This window comes from Antedon mediterranea, chromosome 2 (assembly GCF_964355755.1).
Source record: "Antedon mediterranea chromosome 2, ecAntMedi1.1, whole genome shotgun sequence".
NCBI classification, from domain to species: Eukaryota; Metazoa; Echinodermata; class Crinoidea; order Comatulida; family Antedonidae; genus Antedon; species Antedon mediterranea.
In genome coordinates this window covers 19,369,061-19,392,099 of record NC_092671.1, presented here as the reverse complement: position 1 = coordinate 19,392,099, position 23,039 = coordinate 19,369,061, and the positions used below count along the sequence as shown (strand labels likewise).

The window sequence follows — 23,039 nt, the reverse complement described above, 5'->3', positions numbered from 1 at the left end:
ATATCGCGTCATAAAATTCATATCATCGAAATGTTGCGTAAACGGCGTTCCATAGTCCTTAGAACTATAACTGCTGCTTGCTTTAGCTTCTGATTGAGTAGTCCTAATGGGACGTAGCGGGCTAGAGCAGCAGCGTGAAAATGTGTTGTGATGTCAAACAATGGCTTAGGTGTCAGATATTAAAACGTCAACATTGTCGTGTAATGACATAAAATGGTAGTAATGTAATTGTACTATTTTCTTCCAATAAAAAAAAAATAATATCAGTAGGCCTACCAGTACAGAATGTAAATAAAGTACACTGTACTGCTGATAAAAATGTATTTATGCCAGTTTTGTTGCATAGCAACACACCAACAAATCGCGACATCTAAATCGTGACGTCATTATAGTAATTGATTGAGTAGGTTCTCACTTGTGTTGTGTTGGTATCCGTGGTGTGCTTACAGTCTGACGTTTTTTCATAACATAAAATGGAATGCAGTTTGCAATGTAAATTGAAGGTAGGTTATTTGATGGGATAAGGTACAGTAACTTTTAAAATTCGTGTATTTTAGTGAGACACATTGGTTTCTACCACTAAAAGTGACAAAGAACTCTACTAGGTAGGCCATATCGGATCGGTAGGCCTACAGTATTTTCCTACTCAGCAGCGTCTTGTCGTGACTAGAGAGTTCTATCGGTGAGCCTACCAGATATGAAGTATAGTAGGATTTATAGTAGTTTAGTATGTTTGATTTGGCCAAATTGTCAATTGTAAAATCATATATATACTATATTTTTACTACTAATTAATGTTATTCTTCATCAAGTAAAGCAAGTAATTGAAAAACGTGTCTTACGATTTGTTATTCATTCATGTACTTCTTTTATGCCAGGCAGGAAAATTACAGGTTCTAAGTTGTCAGCACCCCTCAAATCTTTGGTGCAGTATTGGTTAACATTCATTTTCCTCATCATATTTGGCCAATTACAAGATCAGTAATAATACTCCTTTTACACTAATGTGATTTTGATATTTTTCTTTTCTTCTACCTTACCAGAAAGCCTAAAAGTTAATATTGGTGTACCTCTACTCTGGCCGATTCTATTTAAAAAATAAAAAATCTAAACAACTATGAAAAAGTTATGCCAACCTAGCCATTTCTAAATGCATATGATATTAAATGTATGTACAAGGCAGAAATGCAGTCATTTTAATTTAAAAGAAAAAGAATTTTAATTAAAAACAATATTTGCCGCAATTTAGCAATTTTTTGTTTGTAGTAATGTAGTAGTAGTTTGCCGAAATTAATAAAATAAAATTAATAAAAAATAAATTAAATAATATTTACAGTAGGTCTAATAGCATTCAAAATTAAATAAATTGTGTGTAATTTGATTATATTATGTTTTGATAAGATATGTTCCAGTGCTTAAACCATAGTCAGTAAAGTTCCACATGGGCACTCGCAGTACTGTAGTATTAATGGTCCCAACTAGAGTTCATCTTTCAGTTTTTTGGCTAGTGTATATGGAAATTGCATCCAAGTTTAACAGTCGATAGAGTAAATAGATATTAGATGATAATTAAACTTAACCCCTACTGTAAATAATCAATCTAACAAAATAATATAATAATCATCGTCTCTGGTAGAATAGAATAGGAATATGATATATGTCAAATTAGCAATATACATCTGTATTGCAAATTCTATATTTTCACTCAAATTTCCACATTTATACTACAGGTTCAAGGACTTCTTGATCAGAGATATTAAACCAATGAATAGACCAGCATGCGTACGTAATGATAGAGCAAGAAAATTACACCGTCTCCTACCCATTCAACTCAAAAACCATAAGACCTCGTAAGCAGCTTGAGGTCACTGAGATGGCGCTTCCCAATCGAACTATAGACTCTGATGTTTCACAACAGCATAGAGACATTGTAGATAACAAATATCAAGAACTCCGACGCCCTCGGAAAATTTTCTTTTATCGTAATGGTGATCGGTATTTTAAAGGGAAACAATTATACATAACACCGCACAGGTACTTGTCGTTTGATGAACTACTAGTGGATCTCACAAAATCTGTTTCATTACCTTACGGTGTTCGTAAAGTTTATACGCAGGACGGTATGGCCATCACAGACATTGAGGACTTAAAGGACGGAGGAACGTACGTATGTGCCTCATTTGAACGCTTTAAGAAATTAAAGTATGGAAAGCACAATACTCCTGGATTTGCTGTACCAAGTAAGTTTTTTTTTCAGATTTTGTGACTATTATAATTATAATGAAGGCCTAATTTTACTCGCATTCACAACCACCATATAATTATAATACATTATGGATTAAGTTAAGTTAATTGCATTAAGCTCCAAAATATCCCAAATTGTTTGAGAGCTTTCGATTTGCGACTACCTTCTACAATTTGTATGCTTTGTTACAAAAATTACTTTAAAAAACACAATTTTCCTTTTTTTAATGAAACTATAGTACAACAAATATTTCACTGCTTCTTCTTTATTTTTTTGGTTATCTTTTTTATTTAGTGGATCATTTTTGTGTGTAAAGCGCTTAGAAACATTGTATTAGACTCTACAGTATATAAGACTAGACGCTACAGTATATAAGACTAGACTCTACAGTATATAAGACTAGACGCTACAGTATATAAGACTAGACTCTACAGTATATAAGATTAGATGCTACAGTATATAAGACTAGACTCTACAGTATATAAGACTAGACGCTACAGTATATAAGACTAGACTCTACAGTATATAAGACTAGACTCTACAGTATATAAGACTAGACGCTACAGTATATAAGACTAGACTCTACAGTATATAAGACTAGACTCTACAGTATATAAGACTAGACTCTACAGTATATAAGACTAGACTCTACAGTATATAAGACTAGACTACAGTATATAAGACTAGACGCTACAGTATATAAGACTAGACTCTACAGTATATAAGACTAGACTCTACAGTATATAAGACTAGACTCTACAGTATATAAGACTAGACTCTACAGTATATAAGACTAGACTACAGTATATAAGACTAGACGCTACAGTATATAAGACTAGACTCTACAGTATATAAGACTAGACTCTACAGTATATAAGACTAGACGCTACAGTATATAAGACTAGACTCTACAGTATATAAGACTAGACGCTACAGTATATAAGACTAGACTCTACAGTATATAAGACTAGACGCTACAGTATATAAGACTAGACTCTACAGTATATAAGACTAGACGCTACAGTATATAAGACTAGACTCTACAGTATATAAGACTAGACGCTACAGTATATAAGACTAGACTCTACAGTATATAAGACTAGACGCTACAGTATATAAGACTAGACTCTACAGTATATAAGACTAGACGCTACAGTATATAAGACTAGACTCTACAGTATATAAGACTAGACGCTACAGTATATAAGACTAGACTCTACAGTATATAAGACTAGACGCTACAGTATATAAGACTAGACTCTACAGTATATAAGACTAGACGCTACAGTATATAAGACTAGACTCTACAGTATATAAGACTAGACGCTACAGTATATAAGACTAGACTCTACAGTATATAAGACTAGACTCTACAGTATATAAGACTAGACTCTACAGTATATAAGACTAGACTCTACAGTATATAAGACTAGACGCTACAGTATATAAGACTAGACTCTACAGTATATAAGACTAGACTCTACAGTATATAAGACTAGACGCTACAGTATATAAGACTAGACTCTACAGTATATAAGACTAGACGCTACAGTATATAAGACTAGACTCTACAGTATAAGACTAGACTCTACAGTATATAAGACTAGACTCTACAGTATATAAGACTAGACTCTACAGTATATAAGACTAGACGCTACAGTATATAAGACTAGACTCTACAGTATATAAGACTAGACTCTACAGTATATAAGACTAGACTCTACAGTATATAAGACTAGACGCTACAGTATATAAGACTAGACGCTACAGTATATAAGACTAGACTCTACAGTATATAAGACTAGACTCTACAGTATATAAGACTAGACGCTACAGTATATAAGACTAGACTCTACAGTATATAAGACTAGACGCTACAGTATATAAGACTAGACTCTACAGTATATAAGACTAGACTCTACAGTATATAAGACTAGACTCTACAGTATATAAGACTAGACGCTACAGTATATAAGACTAGACGCTACAGTATATAAGACTAGACTCTACAGTATATAAGACTAGACGCTACAGTATATAAGACTACTATTATTATTATTATTATTATTATTTTAAATCACAGGACATTACCAACAAACAAATCATAATATTTGGAAATATTCTTACGGTAACTATTTTAATATTCATGGTGTCAGCTCCTGTGCTTTGTCATTGGCATTGCAGCTTAAATATTCAAATGGTGAAAATAATTTCTAGAATCATTAAAACCATGTTAAAAAGGTTTTCAAATAGACTATGTCTTAGTTATAAATTAAATTTTAAAAACCGGTAAATGCCAAAATTAATTAATTAATTATTATTAATTAATAACAATCAGGTCAGATTCCTCTTCTGCTCCCCACCCATTTCAAAATGATGGATCCACCACTGTATTAACTATTAGGTCGTGTTCGTACGGTGGTTAAAATAAGCGCTTAATTTCACCCATGCCTCGGGTTATAAATTGAGCGTTGTTCGTACTTGAAATATTTAACCGCTTAAATGCTTAATCGACGAATCACAAACCGGAAATTACGTTTTAAGGTCAGTTGTCTTTACAACCTACGACCCCATTTTCGCACGCTAGTTTCGTGTTGTATATTTTTTACTCGCGATCTTTCTTTACAATAACAATTACTTGCTACCTTTTACACTGCTTATCCTTGCGACAAACCTTATGCCTCTTAACGCCGATAATCCTGCCGAAATATGCCTTCTCCTGACGACCATTATTTTACTCATTGACGAAGAATTTGAGCCCAATGTTACACGATGGAAACACCACCGACCAGCGGCTCCCCAACCAGCTAGGCCTACTAAGCGGTCTACACCAACAAGGACAGCACCACCAGCTGACGATCGCTCTCGAAGCGTGTATGGAAGAGCTTCGTAGGAGAAATGACGGGCCTAGGCAGCGAACGTTTGTCAAAATTTGACACATTGCCTCTATCGGAGATTTATTATCCTCGAAGGCCGAGTATAATTGGATTATCGCTGAAATAACCTGCAAATTTGGTGAACATTTTACCTCGAATTTTTTGTAGCCTGAGGCAAAAGTTAATTGGATCACGCGAACGGAAATCGGGAATAAGCTGGTATTTTCAACCCCTACGAACAGGCCCTTAGAGTACAGTATCATGTTAATTTAAATGTCAAAGGGAGAGCACATAATTTCCCTTTCACTAGATCAAATCATGTTTTATAAACATTGGATTACTGTACAGTATCAAAATGCAGTTGTACTTGTTATGGTAAAATCTATTTGGCTTTCGGCTTTCTCCTTCAAGATTGGTTAAGGATTAGTTAATGACATCAATATGTCCTAATCAGATTATCAATTTGTGTTTGCTAATGGCAAATAATAAGTATGCTTTTATTTGCTTGCTGTTCCTTTATTTTATGTCCGCAAAATAATAATCTAGGCTTGTAGTCGTAATTGTTTCATAAGAAACCAGATAATTCCAGATAGAAGGCACGGAAGATATTGAGGAATCAACATTTTGATGTCACCGAAAGCATTTTTAAATGCTTTCGGTGACATCAAAATGTTGTAGTTATTATTTCCACAATGTGCTGCCTATCTCAGAATTAAGCGTATGTGTAGTCTGCCAAGAAGCAGCATTAGGTTGTATGATTCATCTGGTCATCCTTTAGAGCTTCTAATGTTTTTATTAATCATTGATGTTATAAATACTGTGTTGTACCCGTGTTGTCTCATATTTTATATTTTAACATATTCTTAGATTGGGATAGGGTTGGAAGGGTGGGGATATTGTTTACTTCTACATTACATTACAAGTCCACAACAGACAGTACAGTTTATTACTTAATTCAATGATAATTATGTCAAAGGTTGTTTGAGTTATCTTTAAACCCTTTGTGCACAAACCATGGTGGTTTGTTTTGGTTGCTTGGTGATTTTCTGGTAATGCTATAAAAAGGATATTCAAATATGAATACGACTTTAAATAATTCTCAATCAATCTCCGGCTTAAGTCATATTACAGAAAAGTTTAGTAATTTATGTCAATAAATGTTGATTACATTTTTTGTCAAGTGAAATGTATCAAAGTATTTATCCTGCCCAACATCATAGAATATTCGTTTGATTTCATTTGTCCTGACTTCAACTGTCCGTTACGCTAACCCTCTTTTTCTCTGTAAATTGGCCTCTGCTGTAGTCTATAAAGAAAATGACAAACATAGTGCAATCTTTTGTTTTACATCCTGAACAATAATATATTTGATAGTGAAAAATAAATGCATTATCAATGGTTTTAAATAAAAGCAACCAGTTTAAACTTTAAAGACACCATCGTTACGTTTTTTAGATCTATTTTAAGATCACAAACTATATTTAACCTAAAAATAATACTATATGGTCCTATTGCAATAACTTTCGTCTTTAAATGGTTAAAAATGTGAAAAATTAGTCGATTCTAATAATTATATGGGCCCGCTATAAATCCCAAAATGCATTGCTCGCGGATTGATATTTCTGTTTTTCTTCTGTATTTCGCCCACTTTTCGATTGATCGTGAGGCCAAAACAAATATAAGACTCCTAAATTTTCAGCGAAAATACCAGATTTTCCCCAATTCGTATCAACGGAGTCTGGCAAAAATAGAAAAACACAATTAATGCAGCAACTATACAATGTCAGGCTAGGTATATAGCTAGCGTACAATGTTCGTACGTTACCGATGTTTACCAGCTACGCCTACAAAACTAAGCCTAGCTAGGCTAGCCCTAAAGACCGTCCTTGAGAGGTCAGTCGCCGCGAGCTACCTACCGTATATTTCGGTGTATAAGTCGCACTTTTGACACGCAAATTTGACCTCTAAATTAAGGGTGCGTCTTATACACCGAACATAAATGCCTCACCACACAAATTGTACATAGGCCTAGGCTATCGTCACCTCGTTTGCTAGGCCTGAGTAGGCTAGGCCTAGCTACAGTAACTAACTAACGTAACGGCAACCTGCTTCTGCCTAGGCCTAGTTTTCAAGTCATTTTAGCATGATGTTATACTAAATATGATGAAAAGATTTGTTCATTATGGCGCTCCGATAAAATTTCATTTGTAAACGTTTACGTCGTACGATTGGAATAGTATTTATTTATACAGTAGTTATACGCACGATCGCCGTACCCCAAGCGCAAGCCCTTCTTTTGGTGGCACATGGTGTACGGTATTCGACTAGTATATTCTCCAGGTGATTATAATAGCATGGACCTAGCGTACACACTTCTCGGATACATAGATACTAATCGAATACGATTGTCCGTGAAAACGTGCGCCCTCTCGAAATGATCGAGCGAGGCTAGCCCACACACGTGCGTGTTACACACACGGTCATGCACTCGATGTTGCGGCGAAACTCATGAATAACAAGTTAGAAAGAACTTGTTGAGGCTGGGCGCGGCCGAGCCTAGGTAAGAAAAAACCTAAATAAAGGACGCCGTTGTAGATATAACAAAATATATAATTACAATAATATTGATTAAAATTTAAAAAAACATTGTTTTGATGAAATATAAGGTGCGTCTTATACATCGACGATATAAAAAATACCGATATTTTACTCTCAGTTGGGGGTGCGTCTTATACACAGGTGCGACTTATACACCGAAATATACGGTAGGTAGTGCATTGTTTCTCACTTTTTATCATAATTTACCATAAAACGTACATTTAAGACAAGGAATGACCTGGTTTAATGTTTTTAAAGTAATATATATGCATTATTTTTACAAAACGTCACAAATTGTAGTGAAGGTGTCTTTAATTATTTTCATACTTTTACAATATACAACAAAAATCAACCCTAATTTTTTGTTCACAATTCAGAATAAGATTTCTATATACTAACTACTGTACCTGTAGGCTATAAAGCATTTATTTTTTGAGTTTTGTAGTTAAGTTATGTTGCCGTGAAAAAGTATATCGTTTTATTTTTATATAGTATTGATTTTTCTGTACATATTTGAACATTAATATAAATTATAAACCTATTAAATTGTAATAATGATCTAAATAATGTAAATTTAAAGAAAAAGATTATCATTTCAACAAACGTTTTGCATTGTTTCTGGGCTTAAACATACAGTAGCCAGCTAGCAGCATTAGGTTAATTCATGATTAATCTGACAATCCTTATCTCAATTTATTGAGATTCCTATTTTGATTAATCAACTGTATTGACTCTTATGTTGTATACTGTATTCTAGATACAAATGAAGTTGTCCTTACTTAAATTATAATTTTAAGTTTATCTCTAATATTTGCAATTACACTAATCTTATTTTAAATACAAATACAATACAATACATTTGCAAAAATGAAACATTTATATGATTAGTTAATTGTGAAGTGGTTGAAGGCCAAATGTTGAAGGTTGTTTTCTCTCTCTTTTTCTCTCTTCCCTATTCTGGTTCATACTAGTGTATTGTAATAAATCCAGATTGGGAGAACTCTGTATAGCGCCATAATGCTCAATCCTACTCGGCCAGGTATACTGATCAACAATGCTAACATTTAGTAATTGTACATCTGTTTTTTAATAGCCAATAAACTTCTACGGTAGTATTCATTCGGTGCCAAGTTAGAATTACAGAGATACTGTAAATGATGTAATTTTGCAAATGGACTTGTGAAAAGGCAGGTGACCTTTGCAACAAATATTCCAATAATAGTTAACCGCAATGGTTAGTGGTATGTATGTGCGAACATAGCCTGTAGTGGCATGAGTTTATTCAAAGCCAGAAAAAATACTTGAGGCCAAGTTCTGCGAAGAACTTATGGTCATGGAACTCCTGCTCCGTTATTAAAATGAAGGAGGGTTGAAAAGTGTAGCATTTAAAACATCGCCACTTTCTGCATATAGGGCTATACAAATTCACCATTTTTCTGATAAAGGAAGAAGAACTATATATATATTAATACTTTGCTGTACAATAATGATTAGAATAAAGTGACATTTTATGATGTAATTGTAATTGAACTTCAATGTCTACTGTAGTAAAACTGGTAGATATTTAATCTGAGGTATACACTGTTAAATGAATGATAATAAACAACAGAATAGTGTCACCTAGTTTATTCAATTAGCAATTGAAATGCAGATAATTTGGTTTGCTATGGAAACCAAGGTTTTGCGCTAAACTGATATTGATTTTGTGATAGAGATAGTGAGTGAGTAGGCCTCTATATTTAGCATCTCATAATTCTATCAGTAAATATAATCAATTAAATTATTGATATTCATTTTGGAAGAAAGTTGAGTAAAAAAGTGAAAGTCGATCTTGGCATCATGGTTGGGAATTAATGTTACTTGAGACTATACGTAAATATATATGTAATCCCACAAGACACCTGAGAAATTTTTTTCCAATTCATGCAATTATACTTGGCATAGGCTTTTCTAGAAGTTTACTTGAAAAAGGAGGGTCTAAAAATGTTTTATGACATTTCCATCCCTTCCCCCTTTAAATAGCAAAAAGAGCTCATCAAAATATTTGACAGGTGGGTTGCCATATAGGCAGGTCCTCCCAGCATTCCCCCTGTTCAGACACGAAGTATTTGAGCCAAAGGCCCCATGCTGGGGCCTTTTCCGAAGCAAATTTTGTTAAATGATACCCTTAGATGGCCGCAAATGGTACTCTCGCACATACAATTCAAGATAAATGGCACCTCTATTTGGCATAACACTACAATGTAGCATGCTAGAAGTAAGCAAAATGATTTATATTACTTTTTCCACCGGTAAACGCATGTAACTAACTATAACATTTTTTGCCATATGTTAGATACGCATTTTCTGTGGATTGTTTGATCATTATTCACTTTTTGATTGCGTTGCGTTCGAGTTTGACGATGGGAACGTACGTCTAGGGGCCTGCTGTCCCTATATTTCGAAAATGTCAATGCAAATGTTAGGAATATGTAGTTCAGCACCTTATTGTTCACCGTTGCATGTTGATATTGGTTGCTTCACCTTGGAATCTTCATCTGGATCGGCCCCAGAAGTTATTCACCATTATTATAACTACCTACGAATTAAGAGACATTTACTATATAGCTTTAAAATAATGACAAAACTTTTCGGAACCATTCTCAAAAACAAATTAAGTAATTAACAACTAAACAAAATTCAAACCACCAAAGGGTGATACTTAAACAATTAGTAACAAAATTTGAAAAGCCTAAAAAGATAGGCTCCTCTTCTCATTAATTATTAAACAATTTTGCTTTTATTGAGTCATTTTGTTTGTTTCTCTTCTTCTTTTTTTTTTTGGTAAAACAATGATTTATGTATTGATTAAAATTGGTATATTGTCAACATAGCTTAAAAACTGTTCTGCATTAATCATGCACCCTATACAATCATAGGCTTAAAAGTATTCCTGATAATGCTATGTTTGATCAGTTAATGCTTATCTATATTTACAGTTGATTGTTGCTTGGAGACAATTAAAGAAGTTCAATAGAAAGACAGGTTTATTCTTTGATAGTGGTAGTAATGATATTATAATTGTTTATTTAATAAAACGATTTAGCTGATTTGGTATTACCTACCATTTAACATAAATTTGCTAAATAATAACTTTTTTTTCCCTGCAAATTTGAAATAGAAATAGTAGTATAATATTAAAACTATAAATAAAATTACTCATTAAGAAGTTGGTGTCATATTTTTTTTTTTTGGAGAGACACGCACTTTGGCAATAAGTGTTACCAAGAGGGCACATTGTAGGCCTACATGTTGGAGTGAATTACTTAGAATATTTTTGTTACTAGTTGTTTTGATTTTTTGTCTTAGTAACTAATTTTCAATGAGCATTAAACCTTCAATATGAATACTCAGAGATCAAACATTATGTTTTTGACATCAATTTCCTTGAAACTACTTAAAACAAAAAAGGAAAGGGATAATGATTGTTGTGTATATCTGTAGTTCTGTAAATGACATTGAGGTTGTCAGGTTGGACTTGGTGTTGGTGACCCTTGGTTATATGTCAATAGAGGTTTCTGAGGATACGGCTAGGTAAGGTGAAGAATGTACCAACATCTTTGTTCTGTTGACTCTATTGAATGTGTCTAACAAACTAAGCTGCTTACTCAGGTAGTAGAATTAAACCTTCTGGGTATCTCTCTTAATGGCATGTTCCATTGTGATAATGGTGATAAATAGGCCTAGCAATGCAACATTTAAAGAAAATGACAATCAAGTTGAAGGAAAGAATAGGAATAATGCAGCTTCATATTAAATTTTGGCTTTTAAATTTAAAAGAAAAGTGTTGAAAAATCCAGTTATTGTTGTTTTTAACATATATTATAAGCATAATTTATTTGTAAGTAATCACAAAAATCTTAAATGGAATAATCCGATTCTGATTGAACAAACAGGTAAAGTTTGGTCAATGATTGATAATATTAGTTGCGATGGTAACATTCAACGATCTAATGTAATAAGTTCATTAGTTTAGATAGCACTATAACAAATGGACACCATGTTCAATTAAAAGATACTTCAATATATTAGATTCTGCTTATTATTTTACAAGAAAAATGTCGCGAATGAGATCAGAGTACCAGCAAGCATACGGTTATCGCAAGCCAATCAAAGTTACTGGCTCTTATTTTAAGAAATATGTTTGGGGAAGGAAACGTAAGTCATTTCTTATTTAGGATTGGTTGCTATGCATTTTGTGTAATTCTCATATGTGTATGATATAGGCTAGTATTTCATTAGTTTTTGGTTGATTATTTATGAATTGTCATTTAGTCTATCATATTTTCTTTTCCTTTCAGAAGAAAACATTTTCAATAATCACCTTCACTAAAGTTTGTGCATATAAAGTGAAAATAATAGGTCAATTTAAACTTTAAACCACTGAATATTGATTTTTTTATAGGTTTTGGACAATTATTTTTTCCAAATATCTCTGTATGTTGAAGATTATATTATACTCCATAATGAGCCCTTTCATTAATTCCATCTTGTTGAAATTGAAAGAGGATGAAGATGAATGATATAAATTTATAGAGAAATGCAGACTGACTCAATAATTAGAAAGTTAAATTCTAGATGTACAGTATTTCATGAGGAAGAAAAATAGTTTAAAATGTGCACAAATATTCTCAACTTATTTTATAACTCGGTTGTTCGTGTGTTTGGCCATATACAGTGCCTTGTTATTTTTTTAAAAATGTTTTTAATCATTTTAATGAATATTTTAAAATTGGATTACAAAAGTATACTTTGACAGACTGTTGTGCATAGTTGAGCCTAATAACAAATATGAAATTAATAACAAAAATGCTATACAATCAGTGATTCTATTTCATGCCTAGCTGACTTTTCCTCTATAAGGGTAGAACAAAGTGTTATAACCAATACTGTACTGTAGTTCAAATAAATTGGCCACAGTCTTGCAAAATTGTTCCCCTTGTTTTGGTTATCCATGTAAGTGGGACTTTCATAGAATATCAACACCACCACTCTATAATTAAATAGATACAATGTATGAAGCTTTGAAAGCAAAATTAGTTGTCCAATGACATAAATGTTATTGTAATGAAAACTTTATTTATGTGTTAGATAGTTTTTCATAGTAATTTAGCATTAAAAATTGGAATATGTTTAAATTTCAGAGGTCCGGCCACAATATGAAAATCATTTGTACAACACATATCCACCAAATGGATCAAGCCAACATTTTGGAGCAGTTCGAGGAGGATTTGTTTACCCATCACATGGTAAATATGCTGCGGCATACGGAAAGAAAGGAGGAACATTTGGACAGGGACATTCTGGTCCAGGATCATTTCAGTATTCAGGAGGTCGACCAGGTGCTTCTGTAAAACCTTTTTCCAAACCGGGGGTCATACATTCCGACATGAGCCCGGTTAAACCACGGATTGTTAAAATAGTTAAAAATGGTGATCGACCACGAAAAACAGTATCACTTCTTTTAAACAAACGTAGTGTGCAATCTTTTGAGGACCTTGTTCTTGATATATCTGATGCACTTGGTCTTCCTAAGTATAAAAGCACTAAAATTAGAAAACTATATACTTTGAAAGGTCGGGAAATTCGAGGACTTGGGGATTTTTTTCGAGAAGAAGAAGTATTCATAGCTTCACCTTCTAAACAACCATTGAGTGATGAGGATATTGCTGACATTTACGAAGAATTGTATCCTAATAATCCATATGCACAAAAGCTTCCCAAAAAAGGATCGAAGGATCGAGAATCAAAAACAGACAGTGGGTTTGGAGAAGATGAAGAAAAAGCAGTGCGGGAGAAGGCATTGCGGAAAAGAGAAAATGCAAAAAAGGTTGATCAAGAGAGAGCAAAAGCAAAAAAAGAAGAACGATTAAAGGCTGCCAAATGGGAAAAACAGAGATTAGAAGAAGAGGAAGATGAGTTAAGAGATCATGCCATCCTTGGAAGAATTGATAACAATGATGAGTTGCAATGGTTATTGGAAGAAAATGAAAGGAAAAGACAACAAGAACTGGAAAGAGAAAAGGCAAACAGAGATAAAGAAGAAGAATTAGAAAGAAAAGAAAAACTTTTGAAAAAAATGGAGGAAGAATTACGAAAAAAATTAGAAGCAGATCAACAAAAGAAAGCAGCAGAATTATTAGCAGCCCTTGATGCAAGGGAAGCAGAAATAAAAGCAAAAGAAAAAGAACTCAAAGAAGCAGAAGAACGAAGAAATGTAGAACGTAAAAAACAAGAAAAAGAAGATGAAGAAAGGCGAAAAGCTGAAGAAAAAAGGAAGGAAGAAGAAAAGAAGAGAAAAGAAGAAGACAAAAAAAGAAAAGAAGAAGAAAGAAAGGAAGAAGAAAAAAAGAAAATGGAAGAAAATGAAAAACAAAGGGAAAAGAGAGAAGAAGAGGACAAACAAAAGAAAGAAGAAGAAAAGAAAAAGAGAGAGGAAGAAGAAAGGCAAAAAGAGGAAGAACAAAAAAGAGAAAAAGCAGAGATAAAGAGGAAAGAAGATGAAAAGAAGCAAGAGGAAAAAAATAAAGCAAAGCAAAAAGATCAGGATGGTAATGATAAAGACAAAAAGAAAGTTGGAAAGAATAACAAGAAAGGTAAAGACCCAAATAACAAGTATGCAACTGATCCAAGACCCATCACAAAACGTGATGACATTGAAAAGCGTTACAAGATTGGCAAGAAGATTGGTGATGGTAACTTTGCTGATGTTCATCTGGCTGAACTCATGAACACCGATCAAGAATTTGCAATGAAAATTGTTGACAAATCCAAATTAAAAGGGAAAGAACAAATGATAGAAAATGAGATTGGCATTATGAAAAATGTGAACCATCCAAATATTGTACGTTTGTTTGAGGAACATGAAACGAAGGAGAACATTTATTTAGTTATGGAGTATGTAAAAGGTGGAGATTTGTTTGATGCAATTACAGAAAGTGTAAAGTTTACTGAAGCAAATGCAGCTTTAATGATAAGTGATCTTTCTCAAGCTTTAGCCTACCTACATGATTTAAACATTGTACATCGAGATTTGAAGCCTGAAAATTTATTGGTAAGTTATTTTTGTTTATATTTCCAGTTTCTGCTTAATGATTTTTGTTTATTTTCTCTGGCAACATCAAAACAAATCATAATTTTATATACAATATTGAATTTATATATTGTTATCTTTATATCCTCATTTTAATATGAATCTAAATGCTATAGTTGCCATAATAATTTACATTATTATGAATTCGTGTCTTTACAAGGTTGGTTTTGCCTTCTTCTCTAATCTTGAATTTTCACTATTATATTCTTTTATCTAATTATCTATATCTTCTTTCAATTTTCTCTTTGGTTTCACATTGTAGATGACTAAATCTGTGGTAAGTCAAACACAAAAGCTTTTGCTTTAATACTAACCAACTACTAGTCATTGTCTAACATCTAAATTTCCCAGATCCAACATTAAATTTATAGAAATGAAAGAAATAGTTTTTTTTTTTTTTTCTCTTTTGTGGCGTTAACCACTATTTATTCATTTCATTTCATCAACAGATTAATACAATTATTTCTAATAATAATAATAATATTCATTGTTATTCTTACTTTTGTTTGGTTTGGTGTATTTATATATATATATATATATTTTTTTATTTTTATTTTATCAACGTTACTGTTCTTGGAATCAGAGCATTATTTCTTTTCTGTTATCCACCTTTTTTCATAATTTTCTAGTATTTTTTTTGTTCTATAATTCTCAACATCTAACATTGTGAACACTTAACTAATAAATGTACTGTAGGAGATACATTTACTAATGTTGTATAGTTATTTTCGGTAGTATTTTTGACATACAATTCATTTATACCCTATATACAGATTATATACATTATTTTAAAATACGAATAAAAAAACAAAAACAAAAATATTAAAAATGCTTTTCTGTGTCTAGTTTTATGTCTCATGGTTATATTTGTTTGCTTATCTTCTCGTGCGTTACTTATGTTGCGTTACGTTTCTTTTTTGTTTTCAATATTAATTTATACAATTTTTTTTTTTTTTATTTATATTTCATATAAGATAAAATGAAACTGCCTATGTGTATTATACAACATTATTATGTAATATATTTTAAATAATCAGATTCACATCAATATAAATTATAATAGGTGGTTAAGGTAAGATCTTTTGTTTTTTTCCGCCATAAAAGGACGAGACAATGATCCGGTCCATTTGTTTACATTTTTCAAAGTATGTGCCTTGTAAACGCTGAAGCATCCAATAGAGAACATGTGGTCTACATATTTGTTTCCTGTACCTAGTACAATGTTTCGATAATTTGCCTCGATCCCAAATTTGTGCATGGTGTAAACGTTAATATATTCCCATAAGGGTTTTACTTCAGTGCATTCATAAAAGAAATGGGCATCATCCTCTACTACGTTGCATTGTAGGCAAGTATCTGTGTTGCTTATTTTCCATTTTAACAGCCTTCTTTTGGTAGGTGTTATACAATGCAATAGTTTGATGTTCAACTGTTTAAGTTTATTATCTTTAATATCTTTAATTTTTCTTTTCCATGTTACAGACCAATCGTTCTCCATGTTAAAATATGTTTCCCATTTTGTTTTACTTTTGGATGGTTCTAGACATTTTTCCTTAATAAAGAAAGAACATATTTGTTTGCTACTCATATTCAAACATCGAACGTGTGTTGTTTTTGAGTGCTTTTGGTTTTTATCCCTTAAAAAGATTTTCTCTTTCCATTCTTTTGGAAATAGTTTGTTGTTATATAATACCCCTTTTACACTATCACCGTAACAGCGGTGTAACCCCGCAGTTGTTAATACACCGGGCCGTTAAACGCCGGTGTTGTGGTTTTTATTGACTGGTGTAAATGGGAAAATCCAACCACCCCGGTGTGCTCTCCCCGGGGTGAAACGAAGCTGAATGTACGGTGTCATTGACGTGAAAATGTAATATGTTGTCACAGAAATACAATATATTATGCAAACAAAATAGTTTTTTTTGCTTAAAATACACCCCTTTTTTGCTTAGAACAATAATTGTACGATATGTGCTGTTCGTTATTTTCTTTTAAAGGCACAAACACATTTGTGACTTTTCTTTTCTGCTGAAAATATTGAAATTGTTCGTGTGCATTCTACCTTACCAGAAAGCCTAAAATAATTTGATATTGGTGTAACTCTACCCTGGCCGATTCTATGTAGGCCTAATTATTGAAAAAGGTAAAATATATAATACTGAAGTCTCAATAGATGAAAATGATATCTTTTTTAGGAACTGAAAAAGTACCATATAATAATGTTCCTTCATTGATACATTGTTATGCTAATTAAAAAATACATTTTTATTTTAAATACTTACCATACCCTACCCTATTTGTACGCCAACCTAACAATTTAAGGCCTATTTAATGTACGTACAGTCTACAAGGCGGAAATGCAGTCATTTTAAAAAGAAAAATAATTGTTAGGCCCTAATTTTTAAAATAATAAATGATAATCTTAATAGCCACAAAGAAAATATAACACTGGACTACATTCAAAATTAAATAAATTGTTTGTAAATTCGGATTATTATGTTTTTATATGAGATTTTTCGATATGTTCCAGTGTTTAAACGTTTAAACCATAGTCAGTTAAGTTCCACGTGTGCGCTTGCAATAGTGATTTGATTGACAGCACCGGGGTGATAGATGTAGTGTAAATGGGCGCAACTCGAGTTCATCTCGCAGTTTTTTTGGCTAGTGTAAATGGAAATTGCCTCCCGAGTTCAACTCGTGTTCCTCTCTCCTCTCTCAGTCGGTAGTGTAAAAAGGGTATGAGATATCAGTTGATTTTAGAAAATAAGTAAATTAATGGATTGTCAAAAGCAATTTCTGTGGTTTTCGAATACTTGCTCTTGATTTCAAATAATGACAATTAAATTGATTGAATTTCATTAGTAGCCATTATTTAGCTACATAGCAGTAGGTCGTCATAGGTATTAATGAGGAAAGAAATGTAAAATCAGTCATTACAAAATGCATGTGTTAGTTATAAATAGTCTGCAAGTTAATTATCAATTCAACTTTCTCATTAGAATTTAAATATTCCTTTTCACACAACTATTGTAAAACCTCCCATTGTAAATTCCATACTAACTTTATTATTTACTGTAGTGTACCATTATACCATTATTTGTGTCTCAATCAACATGCTGTACTTTACATTGTATTAGTTAACCTTTAGTTTTTAGTTTGGCTGAACCAGTTAACTTTTTCAAACTTAGTATTTAGGTTGCCTGCTGCAGAACCCAGTTAACCTTTTAAAACATAATCCTGAGTTTTGCTGAACCAGTTAACTTTAAAGAACTTAGTCCTGGGATTGGCTGAGCCAGTTAACCTTTGTCAAACTATAGTATTGAGGTTGGCTGAATCATGAAGGAAATATATATTTCCTCCATGGCTAAACAAGTACACTTTTTAAAATTTAATCTCTTGAGTTATAGCCTTTTTTAAACTTATGTTAACTTCATTATTTTCTTTCTATTTTTCGTTAATTTATTATTAAATGTAAATTCTTTGATTGTAAAATTGTTTGGTCATTCATATATTGTCTCAAAAATAATATAAAATATGTTTTACTAATATTAACTAACAAATCTAGAAACATTTGTTTCGGTTTTAGGTTAGGGCCTAACATAGTAAAATCATTGTCTTGTTTATCTAGACCATTCTAATTGCTTATACAGTATGACAAACCTTTACCAACCTAGTTGAAAAACTAAAATGTATACTATGTGGAGGGTAAACTTACCGATAGGTCCAATATACACCATTTGCCCATTTACACTAAGTACGTCTTTAGGTACTTTGAGTTTGGGTGACCAGAGGTATATATATTAATTTGGTAAAAAGTAGTAAAAAAAATTTAAAATCTAATGCGTATATGTGCACAATCATCCTAAAAATTATAGAATGCTCTGTGTCATATTGTTTGAAATGTATGTTTATTTTGTGGTAAGTAGGATGAAAAATGTGATAATGAAAAATAAGATTTCACTAGATTCAAATTTTCATCATGAATTTCTTTATGCTTTTGTTGTCATAGGTAAGCAATGGTCCAGAAGGTGATATGGTTCTGAAGTTAGCCGACTTTGGTCTTGCGATGGAAGTTAAAGAACCAATACTTACTGTATGTGGAACACCAACATATGTTGCTCCAGAAATATTAGCAGAAACAGGTAAGAATTTGTTTTTGTTTGATAATATTTGTATTTTGTACCTTGTTTATTTTATTTATCTATCTCATAAGTCACATTTTTAACAACACACAGTTGGGTCTTTCTAATTAGCCAGCACATTTTAATGACATGAACTGTTTTCAATAAAGTGCTCTAAGTCTGGTATCATACAACTGCCCAACAAATGGAAAAAAAGTATTAAATTATACTCAATTAGTTTTTTCATAAATACTGATTGTTTCAGGCTATGGTCTTGAGGTAGATATGTGGGCAACTGGAGTAATCGCCTATATACTTCTATGTGGTTTCCCACCATTTAGAAGTCTGGATCGTGACCAGGAGGAACTGTTTGAAATCATTCAAGCTGGAGAGTTTGAGTACCTTTCTCCATATTGGGACAACATCTCAGTATGTAAGTATACCCAACAAAGCAAGATGTAGTGTCCTTGGAAAATATTGCCTAGTGGATTACTCCATATTATTATTATTAGAAAATTCACTCATGTATGCAATTTTAGTAGGTCCTACACATTGTAATACTCAATTAAAAATCACCAACCTTCCATAGATAGTCAGGCCATGGAGGGAACAAGCTTGGGCAACATGGGAATTTTATAGCTTCTCTCTTATAATTTACCTTTCTAAAATTGCATTTATGTCCAATAGAAAATGTAATATACATATAGTAGATACTACATGTCAAAGTCTGCATTAATCTTAAGACTGTTTCCATTAAACATTGAACCGTTTTATTTCTTGTACACAGCTGCCAAGGACCTTATTAACCATCTTTTAGTGGTGAACAGAAAGAAGCGGTATACAGCTAAACAAGTTCTTGAACATACATGGATTGTTAATGAAGGTCCAACAAGAAATCGACTCAATCTGCAACGTGAGATTACCATGAACCTTGAGAAGAACTTTGGTAAAGGCAAAAATCATCAGGTTGGCGTTGAGTCATAATGACTCACCCATTTATAATCAATTTTGTTGGGCACAAAAAAAAAGTTTTTGTACTTTTATAGTCACGACAAGAATTTTGTGTACGTCAAACAAGGACTGGCTTCCGGAATGTTATTGGTCATAAAACTGGGGAAAAAATATAAATTTTACATTGGCAGATTTGCTTGTTATCACATTATAAGATTTAATGCTCATTTTTAATGTTAATTTTTAATGTACAAGGGTATCTGTGCACATATATATTATCTATATGCACACAATTCTATGTTCATATAGTATCTGTATTCATGATGTATGGATATCATTACTATATGTACACATAGCACATTAAACGATCACTCTATACATATTTGTAGGGTGCTAAATTTGTTATTAATATATACTGTATAAATATATAGTTTTCACTTTGATTCAACTCAAGACTATTTTTAAGAAAGGGAATGTAAAATGGAGGGGAAAAAACATCTACATTGGATCAGTATTATTTTGCCTGTGTTTGTCTAAATTTGATGTGATATTTAATTTATTTTAAAATTCTAGCTGAATTGTATGATATTGATCATAAATTATATTAAAAGATGCAAATTCATTTTAAACTAAATAATATAAATATGAATACACTACTTTATTACAATAAATTTTATCAATTGTTGCCATGTTTCTATCACCATAGATACTTACAGTTTGGGCTTCCAGTAATTTGTTCATTTATCATTACATGTTAAAATACTTCCATCTCTACATAAACTAAGTACTATAGCAAGCATACATGATACATATTATTAATTAGTTGTAAACTGGTGAAACTAAACTTACAGCTGTCATGTACAGTAATATACTATAGATTACATAATCAATATTGGTTTAAGCATGGACCTACAAATTAGGTCTAATTTATAGGTCCATGGTTTAGTGCATAGGGACTATCAAGCTAGTTATGACAAAAAGTATGATGTGCCCAAATATGGTAGTAATATATGGACACACCACATTTTTTTGTCACATAAAGTTTGATAGTGAAGAAAGAGCTTTATTGATTCAAATAACATGGTAAATGCAGTCCTGGGTGATGGATACAAAGCAAAAAACCTTTTTAAAATAGAAATCGAAAAATGCACTATATAATTCAAGATACATATCTTGTAGTATTTGATTATTATTTGCCATTTTCATTTTGTGATAATGCAATTTGGAAGATCCATTGAGGAAACACACGAGGTTTGTTGCACATAATTATATTGTAAAAAACATTTTCCATTTTATATGACTTCTACTACTGCGACTATAATAATAACATTTTGAAGACATTATATGTTTGATATTATAAATTGAAAACACTAGCGGTTTCAACCCTTTATGGCTCTCAAAAATTGTATTGAGAAATGGATAATTTCAATTTACATTTTGTCCATTTATCTCAGAATTTAAAATTAATATACTAGATACAGTATTATGTATGTATCATTTATTGCACACAATTATATGGTAATTACTAGCGACTGAATTGTAAAGAAGCTTTGTTACAACAATCAGAAGGTTTCTGGTGATAAAGTACATGTACATTATACATCATTGCAATTTTTTTTTTATATAGTTGGGACCATGGAGGTATAAAATAGAAGGAGAGAGCTCGAATGTATTGTAGCGCGTTAACAGGATGTCGCCATGGTATTTTCAAAGCCAAAGCCTTGTGCCGACAGCGCGCTGCGCGGACTTTGTTACAACGTCAGCCGCCGCCTCTAGTCAGCCCTCTATCACAGAGGAGGTGAGATCCTAAAAAATACACAAACAAATGCATATACTTTTGGCATGCACAGTGCTATTGTTTGTGTTATAATTGTTGCGCAATCAAATGTTTGCTTCCCGCTTAAAAAATCTCTAAATATTGATACCAAACACGTTTACATATGACATTTTAAGCAAATTTGATCACGCTCCCATTATAGTTGTTATTGTAATTTACTTGCTGTTTATGCAATTATATGTATTTCGATAAAATATTAATAGACGTCGTCAGACAGCTGTAGTTTTGTGTGAAGAACACATGGTTATTACTTTACATTCTTACATTAGTCGTTGGGCTGCCGATGATTGCCGGCCAAAGATATTGATGAAATACATTAGGTATATTTTGCGGGTTTGTTGACAATGGATGGGGGAGGTATTCAATTATGAAACCGTGACTAGGTCTATAGTTTTAGGCTAGGGCCGGAGTAGTCCTTGCATAATTATTATAATCTAGACTAAAAATATAATCATTGCTGTAGCAGCCATTTTATTTCCTCTGCATGCAGAGTAAACAAGCATGTGACGTCACGTCGCCGATATCAGGAGGCATGCGCAGTGACTCGGAACGCGACCAGGAAGCGACAACGCGGAGAGTCACACTGCGCGTAACATTGTGTAACATGCTGAGGCGGCGAACTACGTAGTACAAAGGCTTGTCTTCCGAGCTCTCTCCTTCTATTTTATACCTCCATGGTTGGACAATAAATTACCAATTTTATTTGACAGGTAACCGTGTTCTAAAAATTAAATATATAAAAAATAAAAGATTTGAATACTGTAAATATTATGTATTTAATGTATATTGTATATACTGTATGTAGACATTTAGAAATTGTAGGAATCCTTTTCAATATAGAATATATGTATAGAATTATTTTTGCTCATTATTTATAATGTTTGCAATAAGTAATTGAGAGAGCTTAACAAAAACAAAACTGTTTTAATAGATATTTTATATTCTGTTTTATTTGAAAGTCAGTATACTTTGTAAAGAAACTTGAAGCTCAAAGGAAAACAATAAAATATGAACAAAATGATTGTTTTTAAGTGTATGTGAATTATTTGTTATTAGATCACTGTCATATAGTAATGAAATGGTTCCTATCTGTGGTCAAATTCCTTTTGATTAAGCTAAACACATCTACTACCTACCACATGTATTGATAAAAACGACGACAAATTAGCAAAGTTGAGGCCAACTGTTCCAGAGCCAGAGTATTCTAGAGGCGTAGTGCTAGCTGCACTTGCTTTGTATTAAATGTTTCTGATCCTCAAGCTTATATGGAAACTGATGA

At 32.3% G+C, this 23,039-nt stretch overlaps 1 protein-coding gene across 4 annotated transcripts; it reads left to right on the top strand.

Annotated features, from left to right (window-relative positions):
• The first annotated feature begins 407 nt into the window (after nt 1-407).
• On the top strand, nt 408-22,770 carry LOC140040685 (serine/threonine-protein kinase DCLK3-like). 4 transcript variants are annotated; one of them, XM_072086792.1, is made up of 8 exons: nt 408-503; nt 1,731-2,240; nt 4,329-4,373; nt 12,903-14,812; nt 15,114-15,128; nt 18,861-18,993; nt 19,238-19,405; nt 19,760-22,770. In XM_072086792.1, exons 2-8 carry the CDS (start codon nt 1,790-1,792, stop codon nt 19,954-19,956), a joined length of 2,919 nt encoding a protein of 972 aa, XP_071942893.1. In that variant the 5' UTR covers nt 408-503; nt 1,731-1,789; the 3' UTR covers nt 19,957-22,770. The 4 variants fall into 4 exon arrangements, with proteins under 4 accessions (XP_071942893.1, XP_071942896.1, XP_071942894.1 ...); XM_072086795.1 differs by lacking the exon at nt 4,329-4,373; XM_072086793.1 differs by lacking the exon at nt 15,114-15,128.
• The last annotated feature ends 269 nt before the right edge of the window (nt 22,771-23,039 follow it).